At 46.2% G+C, this 16,698-nt stretch overlaps 1 protein-coding gene across 1 annotated transcript; it reads left to right on the top strand.

The window, feature by feature from the left end:
- Positions 1-12,351: 12,351 nt before the first annotated feature.
- LOC125759463 (cystine/glutamate transporter-like) lies at positions 12,352-15,873 on the top strand. The gene is made up of 2 exons (XM_049418284.1): positions 12,352-12,732; positions 15,817-15,873. Exons 1-2 carry the CDS (start codon positions 12,352-12,354, stop codon positions 15,871-15,873), a joined length of 438 nt encoding a protein of 145 aa, XP_049274241.1.
- The last annotated feature ends 825 nt before the right edge of the window (positions 15,874-16,698 follow it).

Genomic DNA, 16,698 nt, shown 5'->3' with positions numbered 1-16,698 from the left:
GACCGACTGAAAACAGGTATTCATTCCAAAACATAGCTGACAAAATGTTGACGATTATTAAACGACGCGTCTCGTTGCTCACCCCTAAGACCAAGGGTCAACTAGTGAATCTTTCCAAAGAGTTCCGGCCGTGATCCAGTGAAGGATCAGTCCTTTCATGAAGCATCGCAAGGTGATATCCTGCATTCAAAAGGAAGAAACAACGAGGCTCTCGATTAGGCTCATTCTTGGAAACGCTAGCAACATGGCGCTGCAAACAATCGAATGTATAAACCATTCATCACACTTTTTTATGTTCGTTTCATTAAATTAGACCAATTAGGTACACCGTGTCCGCTAGTACCAGTGGCCTCTTTCGTCGCAAGAAATCATCGTAGTAAATCTAGAACCTCGGTATTTATTAAGGCGAAAGTCTTAGATGCCCCGTCAAACGCGACAGATGACCGCCGGCGGCGTTGGCGTCCCACACGAGTGAAGCAAGAAATCACCATCACGCGATGACTTGAACCTGTGACGTCATGACGTCACATGTCGACAAAATTTTTGGCATCGTGATGAAGAAGTCACCGTGGTGTTACATAGCGTGACGTCACACGATGACGTCGTCACTTGCTCAAAGGCGGCCGATACCGCATCAGCGCAAAAACCCCATTAGGTGCAGAAAGCTTTCCGGCAGGAAGGGGGGGGGGGGAGCGGTGATATTCATACAATCGACTAAGAAATAGAAGAGCATGGCTTTCGCCTTCAAGTCTTCTTAGGAAAATGCATAAGGGACCTTGTGGCTTGATATATATAAATATTTATATGTTTTCGGCAAGGATCCTGCCCGGAACACCCCGTTGCCGTTGCTGTCAGCGTCGCCATCACTGTCCCTGTATATCAGCCCTCCGACGTTGCCTTTTTCGTCGATATCGACGCGGGCACCAAAGCTAGCACCGATGCTGTCACCGCCATAGTAGTTCGCGCCAAGTAGGGCCAAGGAATGGCCCGTGATAATCGGGCTAACAACGTGCCGGAAGGCCTGCTAAGAGATGCGCGCCACTTCTCAAATGTTCTTCGCGGCCAGCAGACAGTGGCGTGATTTTGCACAGGCTCGTCCTGTCTTAGGCTGAACACGGCACAGCGCGGCTGCGCCCCGCGGAGCGCCACTACATCCGTCGCGGCGGCGCATCTAACCGAAGCGGCGCAAGCACACAGGGTCGCGCCGCTCTTGTCTTGTTGCGTTTCACAGCAAAGCCATCTCCCATGTTCCGCCAATCAACCCGGTCCTGTGATTTCTGCTGCCACGTTATACCTACAAACTTCTTAAGCTCATCTACCCACCTAATTTTCTGTCTCCCCCTCACGCGTTTACCATCTCTTGGAATCCAGTCAGTTGCTATTAATGACCAGCGGTTATCTTGCCTACGCGTTACATGCCCTGCCCATGTGCATTTCTTCTTGCATTTCAAATGAGATGGCCTTAACAACACCCGCCTGTTTCCTGACCCACTCTGCTCTCTTCTTGTCCCTTAAGGTTACACCTATATAATTTTCCTTTCCATTGCTCGTTGCGTGGTAATCAGTTTAAGTTGAACTCTCTTTGTAAGCCTCTAGGCTTCTGCTCCGTAGGTAAGTGCCAATAAGATGCAGCTGTTATATACCTTCCTCTGGAGTGATAGTGGTAGCCGCCATTCATGATTTCAGAGTGCTTGCCGAATGTGCTTCATCCCATCCTTATTCTCCTTGTTACTTGAGTCTCATGGTTCGGCTCCGCGGTTACTAGCTGTCCTAAGTAGACCTTTACAAATTACAGTGCCTCGTTACCTATTGCAAGGCGCTGTTCTCCTACTTTAGTTTTCTACATATTAAGTTTCAGACCTACCTTTCTGCTTTTCTTGTCTAGTTCAGTAATCATGAGTTGTAATTCGTCTCCTAAGTTACTCATTAATGCAATGTCATCAGCGAATCGCAGGTTACTAAGGTACTCTCTATTAACTCGTATCACATCGAGGCACATGGAATCGCATCGAAGCAAAAAAAACATGCTTTCGCTTTTATCACAGAAACGTGTATGTGCAAGCTTGTTGGCAGTAATGTTGGCAGGAGTGCTGGCGACACTATACGTTTGTTTTGGTACGCGTTTTCTCTACGTGCGCCGATTGTCAAACACGCCGCAAGCTGTCGTCGAGATCTCTGAAGCTGCGCCACCACCTAGATCACGTTGTCCATTCCGATATCGGACGATCATAGGTCTCACGTTCGGTCCACGAAGCCCTTGCTGGCGATGGGTCCCACAACAGTTCGCACGTACTGTCGCAACGACTGCCGACGTTGACGAAGAAAAAAGAAAACCCGCGTCACTCGACTGCTATGATTTTTGGTAGTGTTGAAGTAAAATTAAGAGCACCGCAATGAGAAGGGAGCGAAATGCACAGGCGTAAACACAGTGGTGCGCACGGACTCGAAGAGACTTATTCAAAATGGCGGCACGATGGTTTTTCGCGAGGCATGGTGCGGAGAGTATATGCACTTATAAGCGCATTTTTTTTTCGTTAAACGCACCTGATGAATGGACTATGCAGTCAAAAAACATTTAATATTGATAAAAGCCATTATTGTGTTAACAGCGGCTGTTTTATATTTGCAGCTTTTTTTCCGTAACTACAGATTAACGGGGACGAGAGCACTTCATCCCGCCGCTAACGAAGTTCGCCGAACTCCCTTTGCGAAACGCTCCGTTTAACGTCCTAGGGAGACCGTGGGACACGGACCGCATCTCCATTGACTTAAAGACGAGGGAGTTAAACGGAGTTCGCGGGTGCCCGTGTGACTGGGGTGACGATGCCGTTTGTAACGGGGGCTGCCTACAATTACCTGTTTGTAAGCAAAACATTCCGGCTTCGGGAATGCAAAAGGGCCGCGATGCTTCTGGAGAAGTGCTTCAAGTATGCACCCTGCTCTTAGAACTGGACAGTCATGAAGTTCATGTTGTCCAATAGAAATAGTCCACTTGTAACTCATAACAGCTCGAAATGATGATATACCACGCGGGAACGTGAAATTGCAGGGGGTGCAATACGGCAAAACGAAAGAAGAAAAAGAGAGCGACGAACGATAGATAGATAGATAGATAGATAGATAGATAGATAGATAGATAGATAGATAGATAGATAGATAGATAGATAGATAGATAGATAGATAGATAGATAGATAGATAGATAGATAGATAGATAGATAGATAGATAGATAGATAGATAGATAGATAGATAGATAGATAGATAGATAGATAGATAGATAGATAGATAGATAGATAGATAGATAGATAGATAGATAGATAGATAGATAGATAGATAGATAGATAGATAGATAGATAGATAGATAGATATGTGCCTTTAGTTCGCCGACTAATGCCTCGCATTTATTAAACGCAGGAAGTATTCCCACATAAAAAAGAAAGAAAACAGCGAACGCTGCACCTCCGTGCAGCGCAGCTGTTATGGAAATAATCCGAGGACGCGTACAAAAATACTTTCAACGATTGACACCGCAGCGGGGAACTTATCGCGGCCGTATTCGGAGCGACCCGTATTCAAGTTATGGTGGGGTTTATTATGCCATACAGGCGCACAAACACACTGGCATACATTGTAGTGGTAAAGGCAAAGCGTCGGTACCGAGTGCATGTCTGTGTTGCCAGGCGCAATTGTCACGTGTGACTCGAGCATATGGTGATCAAGTGCGTATACAACCGACCGATAAGCGCCGCTCGCTCGCTTTTCCGCAGGCAGCTTGTTGGGACTGTGCGCATGCGCGCGGCTTGTTGGAACAGTGCGCATGCGTGCCCGCAGAGTTCATACGGCGCCGACAGTCTGGCTGCGACAACGATCGCGTACACAGCACGTGCAATTATTTGTATGTGCAAGCATAACTGTTGCAGTTTGAGTGTGGCACCTAAGACAATTCGCAAGTGTCTATTCATCGGCTGTGGCATCTTGGCGAATGTTTATCATATGTGTGGACGTTTCGTCTGCCTGAATATTTGTGTTTTGTGAGCTTTTCCGCTGAGTGGATACTATTTTGTGCTGAAGAAGTGGAACTAAGTACGTGAGTGTTTGTCCATCTGCCTATTTGTATGGTTTTGTGCGTGTCCGTTACTTGGCGGCGGGAGCGTACTATTATGCAAGAGAAATAGAGTAGCCGCCATACACTGGCCACAACCCGTACTTATATACACTTTTCCATGGCCGTTCAACACGGCTTTTCCATGGCCGTCCAGTAACCAACAGATTAACTCAGCGTGCGCATGGTTGTGCGTAAGCATTGTGTGGCGCGTAGCTTACGTTAAAGTTTCTCACTCTTTACCGTGTGCACCAACTAAACATTGCATTGTGCCTCAACCTCAACAGCCTTGCCTATAGGCGTTGGCCGGCGCAACTTAGTGTCGATAGACAAACTTCAATAGCCGGCCCTGGTCGACACAATACCAGGCACGGATATACGAGACAAGCATCCCCAGCCCGCACCTGTCGGGTAATGGAAGTCAGAATGCCATGAGACTCGTGGCCATCCTGTCTGTGCTATCTATCTATCTATCTATCTATCTATCTATCTATCTATCTATCTATCTATCTATCTATCTATCTATCTATCTATCTATCTATCTATCTATCTATCTATCTATCTATCTATCTATCTATCTATCTATCTATCTATCTATCTATCTATCTATCTATCTATCTAATATATTCTAATGGGGAACTCAGGTGTAGCTGAAGAGCAAAACATCCGTATCAATTGCTCGCACTTGGTTTTACTGCTTTGAATACTTTTCCAGGCCTAATGTATAACAAGAAGGCCCCACCTTACGATGAACCAAGGAACCAAAATCAGGCCCACTACCGCGCGCTCAGCGATCGGGAAAGGGTCGCAGCAAGAGAAGAGGAGACGGGCGGCAGCGTTCCTCCTGGAGATGATTCGGACCAGCAGCGAAGACTTGCACTAAGGAGGGATGTGGGATTGTTCAGCAGCATTACATTTCTCCTCAGTGCGACCATAGGTGAACAACATGCGCCAATGTCTTAGCCTCGTCTGATTGGCTGGCGATGTTTTACTTTATCCTTTTGCCTTCATTCAAGTACACTTTTCTGCATAGGGGCGTGCTAGTAGCAGATGTTGCATTTGGCCACCTTGTTTAGTTCTTGACAGTACTACTAAGACCAGGGACACATCTCACCTTGGTGTAGAATAGGGGGAATGTATATATGTGAGGATAAGTGTAAGTATTCGAGTATGCATTTTAATAACGTGACTTAAGTGTACATATTACTGTTTCATATATTCTGTTACGTGTATACTTTGGTGGTTCCTTGGTGAACTTATGACTGTTTGCAAATGTATCAGCTAATAAATAATTGTTGGGGTTTTGCGCCCCGAAATTACGATATGATTATGAGAGACGCCGTAGTGAAGGGCTCCGGAAATGAGGACCACCTGCGGTTCCTCAACGTGCACCTAAATCTAAGCACACGGGCCTCTGGCATTTTGTCTCCATCCAAATGCGGCCACTGTGGCCGGGATTCGATCCCGAGACCTTCGGGTCAGCACTCAAGCGCCGTAACCACCAGACCAAAGTGGCGGGTGGATTGCACAAGCTGTACTGCCTCCCTGCTGAACATAACGCTTTCTATACTCATCAAGCTATCCTGAGGCAGCTGTTATCCACAGCCCCTCCAGTGCTGTTTGAAGGGAAATAAAAATTAAATTAACTTGATCACGAACTACTCTTTTTTCTGACACCATCACATAAAAGTTGCATAAACCAATTATGTTCCTCAGGCAGGCTTGCCGAACTTCTCATTGTATGGCTTAATGTTACAGAAGTGGGCCTTTAATTTCCTCCCGGGTTTGTACAACTGGGCGCTCCACGTGCAGCACTCGGCACTGTTGGGTTGGATTGGCACATACGGAGCACACGCGGAATGCTCGTGCACAGTGCTTTAAGTGCATTTTTTAGGAAGAGCGGAATTTATCTGATTTGAATTATATCACTATATTAAACAGTGCCACAAGTCTATGGCAGCTACAAGTATGAGAGTTCAGGTACAATTTTAGCCCGGCCCATCTAACACACTAAAGTGTGTTTCCACTTATACCGGACCTCACTGTCACTTCGACAATGCTTTTCGGGCAGTTGAATTGACGTAATTGTGCATTGATTGAGGAGCGCGCGACAATGTCCTGAAGTACCTCTGAAGGTGAGCGCGATATAGCGTTATTTCACTTCCTGAGCAGTCGGTCATTGCGTGCTTTTATCCAGCATGGTAGTTAAGTTATACGACGTAAAACTTCGCAGATACCAACAACAGCAATGTGGCAGGGGGCTTGACTGTTTTAACTGTTCTTCCGACAGATATTTCATGAACAAATGCGCTCATTATGAGCACGACTTGTACCCTTTGCCGGCAGAATCCGGGCAGTCCTTGCTACTTATGGCTCATACATAAAATTTTATGGCCGCTGAAAAATGCTTTAAAAATTGAAGCTGGCACTGTATTTATTTTGCGGATGAGATAACGTTTGCCTAAAAACAGGAAGTTTCATTGAAAAAAATATGTTTTATGAAGCATCTTCTTACTCCGTCATTTCAGGCACTGGTATCTTCATAACTCCGGGAAGCGTACTCAAACATTCAAAGACTAATCGGCCTTGATCTCCTCATGTGGACTCTTGGTGGAGTAAACGCATTCGTAGGTAAGTGAAAAGCACTAACAACTCCACGTTGTTTCAACGAGAAAAAGTCCGTACTGCAGTAGGCCTCACTTCATTTAATCTCCTCAGGTGGGCTTTGTGCTGCCGAGCTGGGTGCGCTTCTACCGTCATCTGGCTGGTGACTACGCGTTCTTCCTCGCCGCCGGCAAGCCATACGGAAGGTACGGCGACGTACCTGCCTTTCTGTTTGCCTGGACTTCCTTCTTCGTGGATCCTGCATACATGACTATTCAGGGACTGACCTTCTCGGCCTACGTGCTCAGTCTGCCGTACCCGAATTGTGCTCCACCTAAAGAACTGCAAGTCTTGGTCGCCTGTCTGTTCATCAGTAAGCGTTCTCTGTCGTAGTGGCATCATTTTTAAGGGAATCTCCAAGGAGTTTGAATTTATTTACTACAACACGTACAGTGCATGCACAAGGTGTGGTGAGGAAGCCGGGATAAAAGCTGCGTAGACCAGAGCTTGACTAGCCCCGTCGCACCCACACAACTCGGCAGCAAACATGACAGCTAGTGAGCGCGTACAATATGAAATGGGAATAATAAGAAAACAATTTCGTATTGGAAAGCATCTGCTGGTTAAGACAAACAATACACAGCAAAAAAATTTTCAGTACAAATGCATTGACAACATAGGGTGTTGTTGTTCGCAACGTATTTGTATATTGGGAACTGGGCTACATCGATACGGAGTTGGATTCCCGTATGTTACCGGAATTTAGCTCCACGTCGAGAACATACGGAGTGGGATTGCGGTGCCGGTGGCGGCGGGGTTCACGAAAAAGCTGGCGCCAGCGAGTGTACCGAAATGCGGGTGTACACAAATAGCACCTCATATGGGCTCAGGTCGCAAGCCTATTTGTAGCGCCTCACTGTAAACCACTTTGCACCCTTAAAGCGGTTTCAAGTAAGGAAAACACCATTTTGCCAACTAGAATTTGCAAAAAGGGTGACTAGTAAGGGTGTTTTCCGTTCCTCAAATAGCATTTAAGGAGTAACCCTTTACCTAAAGCACCCTTTAGAAGCTAAAGGGTGTTATGGGTTATCGAAACACCTGTGGCTCATAAGACAGCGTGCCAGATGATCACTGCGAATCGCTGATTGAAAAGTTATTGCATACTGGGCGATTTAGATTAAAAGATCTGTCCCTTCTATGGTCATCTACAAGCACACCATAAGTTTATGCCTGTTCTATTAATGTTAATGTCCATTTGTACGGAACAGGAATATGCCCACCGGCACTAAATATCGGCTTCATATACTATGGCTATACATAACAGATGGTTGGTGTAAGGCTGTGTAGCGCTATCGCTCCGTCCATTGGGTGTTTAACAATACACTATGTTGTGAGTAGAATTGGGCGCGTACGGGCGCCTTCTATGCTGTTGTGATCTGTAATTACATGTTATGGAATTACGATTTTTCTGTGACACGGGTGTTTAAACCATTGGCAACAACCCATCATAAGGGTGTTTAGTCCATTGGCAACACCCCATGATATGGCTGTTTTGATGCTTCAAAACATCTTTTTTCTAAGGTGTAAGTATGTTAGTTATAGACATGGTAACCCCCCCCCCCCCCCCATGCATGTGTAGCCTGGTTTACTGTGCTCTTTCCATGGCTGATGCTCTGTCGATCATGGACTTGATTGCGATTAGCCGTTTCTGATATGGCAATCTGATCTTTTTTTGAGGTCACTAGTCATTTCCGGTTGCCACATTTTAATGATGCGTTTGACTGGTGCATTTCATTGTTTCCCACATGACCATCGTTGTTGCCTACAGCAACAGAGCGTTGCGCTTCTAGACACGCGAGTGAAGGTCCAATTCCCAGCATGGAGGAAGGCAAAACTTAGGAAGGAGCGTTGCGCAATGAAAAAGAGAGAAAGAAGGAAAGAAAGAAAAAGAAAGAAAGAAAGAAAGAAAGAAAGAAAGAAAGAAAGAAAGAAAGAAAGAAAGAAAGGAAGAAAGAAAGAAAGAAAGAAAGGAAGAAAATAGTACGTCAGACTCACACACGGCAAGCTTTGCTTTCGCCGATTTTGCCGATAGATGAAAGGCTGCTCATTTTTTTTCTGGAACGGAAATAAACATAGCGTTGGGGGTGCGTGCACTCCGCTGCCTTTATTTCGGGGCCAAGCCCACCCGTCATACCTGTAGACATTTTCCCCGCTGCACTCCTGCAGCGCACGCTCCTTGAATATCAGAATGCAGAGTGGTGGAAGATGCCGCGGTAATTTGAGTATTGCATATCGATACAGTTCAAAGTCGCGAACTGTAAAGATGTCACAGTTCTTTACGGCATTATAGAAGCGCGTTACGCATGTTGGATGATTCCAGCAATATAACTCGAGGTCAGGTTAGCGTGTGCGTCCGTCATCACGTTGTGCGTTAGCTCCCAGGTTTGTAGGCGACGTGAAAGTATAGAGACATCGCTTTCTTAATTGAGCACGCGCGCGTGCGCGCACTTTCTCAGGCACCTGAAAATTAAATATTTTATGTGACATATAACTTAGCAACTAATATTGAAGATATCTGCTCTCGTCCTAAGCGTATTTGTGCCTTTTAATTGCGCAATATAATTAACGCACATACATACATACATACATACATACATACATACATACATACATACATACATACATACATACATACATACATACATACATACATACATACATACATACATACATACATACATACATACATACATACATATATACATATATACATACAGACAGACAGACAGACAGACAGACAGACATACATACATACATACATACATACATACATACATACATACATACATACATACATACATACATACATACATACATACATACATACATACATACATACATACATACATACATACATACATACATACATACATACATACATACATACATACATACATACATACATACATAGAAATTTAATGAAAGGTCCTGCGAGTCTGTAGGACGAGCACAAGGTCCCGCCTAGGTGACGGCCAGGAGTTCTCGAATCCTGGCGGCTTCCTCGGCCCGCTGCACAGCCCAAAGTTGATCGCCAAGGGCAGAGCTGTGCAACAAGTCTCACAGCTCGCGCGGAGGCAACTACTATAGGCTGCGTCCCCAGTAATGTTCGTTATCCCTCGACATTACTGTAGCATATGCTTCAGACTGGTCCCACAAACACAGTTCTTGCAATTATCTGTCTTTTATATATCTGGGTAAATGAGGTGAGAGATCACCGGATTCAGATAAGTCCTGGTCTCTAATCTCCGCCATTTGATAGACTGCTTTTTGCTTAGGAGGAAGGTGAGTGTTTTCTTGGCTTTTGCTGATATACAAGGTGATTCTTTTAGAACGGACCTATTTCATTCGGCTGTGGTTTCGCTACAAAATGTCCTATTTAATGAGTTTTGCGGCAAAACATTCAGAAAGGATGCCTATTTAATTGTTTCTCTTTTTTTATGTGCCTCCGAAAAAAATAATAAAGAATAAATAGGAAATACCGAAAACGCGGAATGCTATAAAAGAAGGGAGTTCAGAGCAGCTTTCGCGTCAGCCAGCAGCAGTGGAAGTTGGCGACGCCAAGTTCATAGCGTTACATTAACGCGAAAACCGACCACCCCATACTCCCACGCGCGTGCAGCACCGTGTCGCCTTGGCGCATGCGCAGTAGCACGCGCCCGGCGTCCCTCATGTATGCAGTTTCGCGGAATGGCGCGGTTTTCCTTACTTCCGTGTTATTCTTTTTTCTTTCGGCGTCGCACATAGAAAATAGGATAGGCCATCAAATTTGTTTCCCGAGTCTTTTGTAGCAAACCGCATTAACATCGTATAATTCGTAGCAAAACTACAGCCCAGTGAAGTAGGCCAGTTCTAAAGGAATCGCCCTGTAGTTTTTATTTCATGGAAGACGCTGTTGGGAATGACGTAGAATTTGAAGGTGCGTGGTAAAACACCGTACTTCTTTACTAATGCTCCCCCCCTCCCTCTCTGGTATATTTTTTCCCAGCTTTGGCAACAGCCGTCAACTGTTTCTCCGTTAAGATGTCGTCAAAAGTGCTGGACATCTTTTCTGGTCTCAAGTGCTCATTTCTGTACGCTGTCATCATCACAGGAGCAATATACACATTTCATGGTAAGTTATGAACTTTAAAAATGCTAAAAATTTCTACGTTATTTATAGAGATATTGGCATCGATATACAATTTGCGTGCTTTTCCGAACAGGCAATCATATGTTGGATTCCCAGCCCTCAGACACTCGTCCTTCGCCCGGAGATATAGCATCGGCTCTGTATTCTGCTGTCTACTGCTACTCTGGGTGGTAAGGCGGTTTCATCACTTCAAAAAGATAAGAAAACGCGGGGAGAACGAATGTTAAAGAGAATCGAATGCAGCACCACCGATAACCAGAAGCTTCAGAAATGAGCCTCAATTTCTCAAATGGCCATTTGGAGGCGGTATTGGTATGTGTATGTGTGTGTGTGTGTGTGTGTGTTGTGGTGTGTGTGTGTGTGTGTGTGTGTGTGTGTGTGTGTGTGTGTGTGTGTGTGTGTGTGTGTGTGTGTGTGTGTGTGTGTGTGTGTGTGTGTGTGTGTGTGTGTGTGTGTGTGTGTGTGTGTGTGTGTGTGTGTGTGTGTGTGTGTGTGCGGGGGGGGAGTTTTAAAATATTTACAAGTGATAGCGCGAATAGGGTCAGGTGGGGACCATCACGCACTTGAACTTCTAATCTCCCTCCACTACGCCGCCTCACATCCCCCCTAAACCCGGACCACTATGAAGAAGGCCTTCAGGGGCCCCTTTCTCCCCCTGTGTGGTCTTTCTCACTATATCTGCACCCAACCCCTTACTTTGCACCCAACCCCAACCCCTTACTTGTTACAAGTGTAAACTCCAAAAAAAAAAAAAGACAGATCAAATCGATTTAGTCAACAAGGATGGATCTACTGGTGAGTGCGACTTCGATAGTTGTGAACGAAAACGTGGCACAATAATTCAAGAACGAAATATTTATGCTTCTGGAACATCGAGCTTGAGATCATCGAATTATTTAACATAAATAATTAACAATTAAAATATGGAATACAATAGCTTCTTGTTCACGGCCAACAGGGGTATTAGTTTAACGAGGAGCCAATGCATAGCGTTATTGGGCAGACTTTTATGATTGGCATAAGCTCCTAAGATATATTTCATCTGTCTTGAATAATCATAACGGAAGCTTAACATTGATAAAGGGGACCCATAGCGCCGTATCCCATTTGTACAAAAGAAGCGAGAAAGGGGATGGGGGATCAAGCGTCCGTTTGATTTCTTGCTGCATGTGTCCCGTCAATCGGCTTTGTTTCATTATCATCCTACATTGCTTCCGTGCGACATATATTGCTTCACTTGCCCAGGAATTGCATCAACTGCATCGCCGAAGAAATCAAGAACCCCGGCAGGAACATCCCCGTCGCCATAGCCGTTAGCACCGCCATCACTGTGGTCACGTACCTACTCACCAACCTCGCCTTCTTCGTCGTTCTGGATGCGGACACCATAACGAGTCACCGACGTCGTAGCCGTCACTTTCGTACGCGCCGCGTGGGGGCATGGAATGGCTACCGTCATGCCCTTGATCATCGCGCTGACCGTGTTCGGGACGACGTGCGTCGAGGTGCTCGTTGCATCGAGAATCTTCTTCGCGGCCAGCAGACAGGGTCACCTAGCTCGCGTCATGTCCTACGTGCACGTGGACAGATCCGTACCGCTTGCAGCCGTCGCGGCTCGCTGCCTGATATCCGTGGCCTTCGCCCTCGTCGGCTCTGTCCACTTCCTGATACAGGCGTGTATCCTGCTGAGCAACGTCAGGGAAGCAGCGAGCGTCGTGACTCTGTTCCTCCTGAGTCGCTCTATGCCGGACGCGCCGAGGCCTCACCGTGTACCCATCGTCGTTGCCGTGTTGAGGCTCGTCGTTTGCTTTGCTCTGGCTACCGTGACCCTAGTCCAGGTTAGGCGGTACGCGTATCAGTACGCGTTGCTGGCGATCGCGATTGCGATGGGGGCTGTATACTATTACTTTTTTGTCAGGAATAAGTTTCGGCTGCGCGGAGGCGAAAAGCTGGCAGTGTTTTTGCAGAAGTGCTTCAAGTCGGCTCCCTGCTCTAGAGAATTAGACAGTCAAGAAGTGCACGTTGGCGAATGTGCATAACGGGCCTGTGTGAATGTAAGCTCGCTGAAAACAGTTGGCCAGGGCGGAAAAGTGCAGTGTATACAGTGCGCTTAAGCCGAACAAGGTAACGACAACAACGAACAGACTTGTGGCGACAGGAAGGAGTGAATGAAGATGAATCACAGCCTGGCATGTCATGAAAGATACCCCAGATCAGTGAGAAATTAACTAACGAACCAATCAAGCACCCTCGATTCAGAAAATATATAGAAAAGCGATGGAACAAGTGAGGTGTTCCATCGATGGCTGAAGACAAGTAACAAAGGACAAGGTAACAGTTCTACGGCTCGAATCCATAAATGCACACCGCCGTCCACGGGAGCTGGGGGAGTCCTCGAAATTCAAGGCGCCACCCGGTACTTGGATAATTCATGCTCTTGGTGTTCTGATGGTGTTTAACTGACCTGTAGATTTCGCGGTGTTTGCTTCAAGAGCAATCGAGAAAAATTAATGGCGTACTTCTATGGCGACGTCCTGCCTTTATGCTAGAACCGTGGCACTAGACATCCGGTGAGTCCGCTACCCCATCCTTCATCGTGGCTTTCGCTTCGACTGCACCGCATTGTTCGAACTTTAGGAGTGAGCCTTTCTTTTTTCTTTTCTCCTTTCGGCAGACAATGCTGTTCTTATTCCCATTGGCAGATTTCGCAAGATGTGCTGTCTTGACGCTAATGCAAGCTAATGAAATACATGCTGAAAACCTCTCACGAAAAGCGAAATGATCTGTTTTTTTTTTTATATTGATGGACATTGTAATTAAAAGTGTTAAAGTCGTGAGTTCTTGTGTTCTGACAAAAAAAAACGTTTCATGTTAAGAAATTTCTCAACTCATTGTTTCATCCCGTGGTGTACGTCGGGACTTTTGTTAGCCTAAAGCATCCGACATAAATTTGTTTTTAGCGCTTCTAGGCAATAACGAATAAGTCACACCAGGTTTACATGTCATCGAGCACCTGAATGAGACGATCATTTCGACAAGTTCACTAACACTGAAGATGGCGTTCTCCACAAACAGGGTACTCTTGTCGCTGTGTATCTATGTTTATCCAATCAGCCTATCACACAGTTTGCGCATTAAATTCACAATAATCTCCTAAACCATAGCAGCATCCCGTTCTACTGAGAGTTCAAGTAACGCACAGCGCAAGGCTGACAGCGTCATTGTGATTGCGTAATCGTAATTCGTACAGACGCTCAATATATCAGAATGCTTTGCTTGGGCGCAATTAGTGTGCCAATAGACTTGGATTTTGTATGGGTACAGTCACGAATGACGGCGTTTATATACTGTAATGACGTCTGCAAGCACAATAAAGCCATAGATATTTGAGCATCAAAACACTTACACATGTTACCGCTCGGTGGCTCATAAATCATAAGTAGTGTAGGCGCACGTACAAACACAAGGAAATGTCCACATATATACTTTGACTTTCGCTGTTCCGGCCAACGAGTTAAATATAGTTACATACACTCACGCTATAGCGGTCATCAGTTTATCACAGTGGTCCTCTGTAAGTAAACCTTGCTAAGATGTTCACCCAGGAGTCTTGATTAAATAACGAGGCCGCGTGCTGTATCTATGACTATTACTGCACAAAACTTTGAAGATATAGCATTATAGTGCTCGTTACGCAGAAATTCCGGCGTCGGCGTTGGTGTCGGTGTCGTTGGTTGTGGGCTAAAAAGCAGCGTTGTCCATGACCGAGAAACCGAGAGAGATGCAACAAAATAAATAATAAAAATATTTCAATCGAGTGAGAATCGAACCCTGGCCTTCTGCGTGGCAAACACATGTTGTAACACAAAGCCGCGCTATTGCATGAAGCTGCTTCGGGAAAACAAAACAGCATGTTATTGTAATTTGGTAAGAATAGTGTCTCTAACGCATGTAATATTGCTTGGCAAAAGCAATTGCGCCAGGCGCCGAAACATGCGATTGTTGCGCAACGAGTGGGTGTTTTAAAGGCCCACCGACTGAAAGCGCTCAGACATATTTTAACGTCTTCATCATCAGCGAAAGCATCAACAAAGTGATCAGCTGCGTAGGTTCGCGTGTTGCTTTCCTGATGCGTAGTGGGTCCTTCGCTAATTCGCAAAAACGAAGATTTATGCCCACCACTGTGCAGTAGCAATTCTAGGATGGTTTGAAACGGCCAATGTTACGCGCACCTTACTTAATATGTACTGATGGGCTAGTTGGTGAGCCATCATTTTCAAATAGGCAGCGCACAAAAGGGCAACAAATACGTACACATAAAAGTACGCAAACAAGCGCTGTATACTGCAAATGGTGATTTATTGTCGAAAGACCCGACCGATGTATGTGAACATGCACATGCGCTTTGACAGCAATGGATACGACGAGGACCAGAAAAAACACGAGGAAACCGCACAAATAGAGGCACAACTAAAAACAACAAAAAAGCACGCGGTTCTCAAAAGAAAAATTTTGCCACACAGTATGTGGTTATATAACAAGCTATCGACGCGCTCTTTTAAAGAACGCCGCCCAGAGGCAACTGACACATTTATCTTTCAATTGTCAATTTCCATGGCCTCGATTACCTCTCTAGTTTCCCTCTTGCGTTCCTTGCGCACAATCTCCGTACCTGTTAAAGTGGGAGCACAGCCACAATCCCTACAATGGAAGGCCAAATGTCCATAATTTTTTGCTGTAAAGTGGCGGTTGTGTTCCGTTAGCCATGTGTTTATGCACCTGCCCGTCTGACCAATGTAAACCTTGTTACAGGTCAGAGGGATCTCGTAGATCGCCTCTTCTGTGCATGCGACGTAGGGGTTGCGGTGCCCGAGTTCACACGATTGCGTATGCCTCTTAGCGCCATTCACATTTTTGCACAGGCCCGACAATCGCACTGGTGCCGAGAATACAATGTCGACACCGGCTTCCCGGCCTAACTTTCGTAGATTGTGCTAAATGGCGTGCACATAGGGTATCACCACAGTACTCCGGAGGGTTTTGCTTGCGGCAGCACTTTTCTTTTTGTTGCGTTAGCTACACTTGCCTAGCCGATTTCGCATGGATCCTCATGAGCCGTGCTGCGCATGCGCGAGGATTAGTGATGTCACACAGCTGGCTCACCGGAGCCGGCATCTCACGCGGACTCCGCCATCGCCGCGCGCGGCTCGCCGCTGCTGGTCTGCGCGTTCGGGAGGATGGCGTCGTAGCCGCGGCAGACACGCTGGCGCCGGCGCGCGCCTACGACGCCACCGCCGTGCGCAACTTGCCGCTGCTGGTCTGCGCATTCCAGAGGAGTGACGTCGTAGCCATGGCAGACACACTGGCGCCGGCGCGCGCGCAGGTATTCGCCTTCGCTGTGCAGTCGCCGGCTGACACTGCGCTGGAGAACGCCATGTAGAAGGAGAGTGCAAATGCTGCTCAACGGCGCAGAAGAGCCGAAAAGCTTATCTCATCAGATCCCGAAGTAGTTGCCTGGTAATTAGACGGGTCAGCGTACGAAGAATGAACAGAAGAAGACTAATAATCCTAAACAATCTGGAAAGCTAAGAATAATCAGCTGAACCTATGCTAACGATACGTATATTCTGGCATAGCCGAGCTAAGCCACCGCAAATCTTTTTTTTTTTTGCAAGCCTTCTGCCACCGAAACCAAGAGGTTCGACGGATACCCAGAGCGCCTAAGGCGGCTCACCTGGTTAGTGAAGCTGACATCACCTTTGTGCGGACAGGTTTTTTGGAGGGCGCTAAGGAAGCAAGACCTC

Source organism: Rhipicephalus sanguineus, chromosome 8 (assembly GCF_013339695.2).
Source record: "Rhipicephalus sanguineus isolate Rsan-2018 chromosome 8, BIME_Rsan_1.4, whole genome shotgun sequence".
Lineage (NCBI taxonomy): Eukaryota > Metazoa > Arthropoda > Arachnida > Ixodida > Ixodidae > Rhipicephalus > Rhipicephalus sanguineus.
Note: the sequence above shows the minus strand (reverse complement) of the source record. Positions and strands in the feature narration are given on the sequence as shown.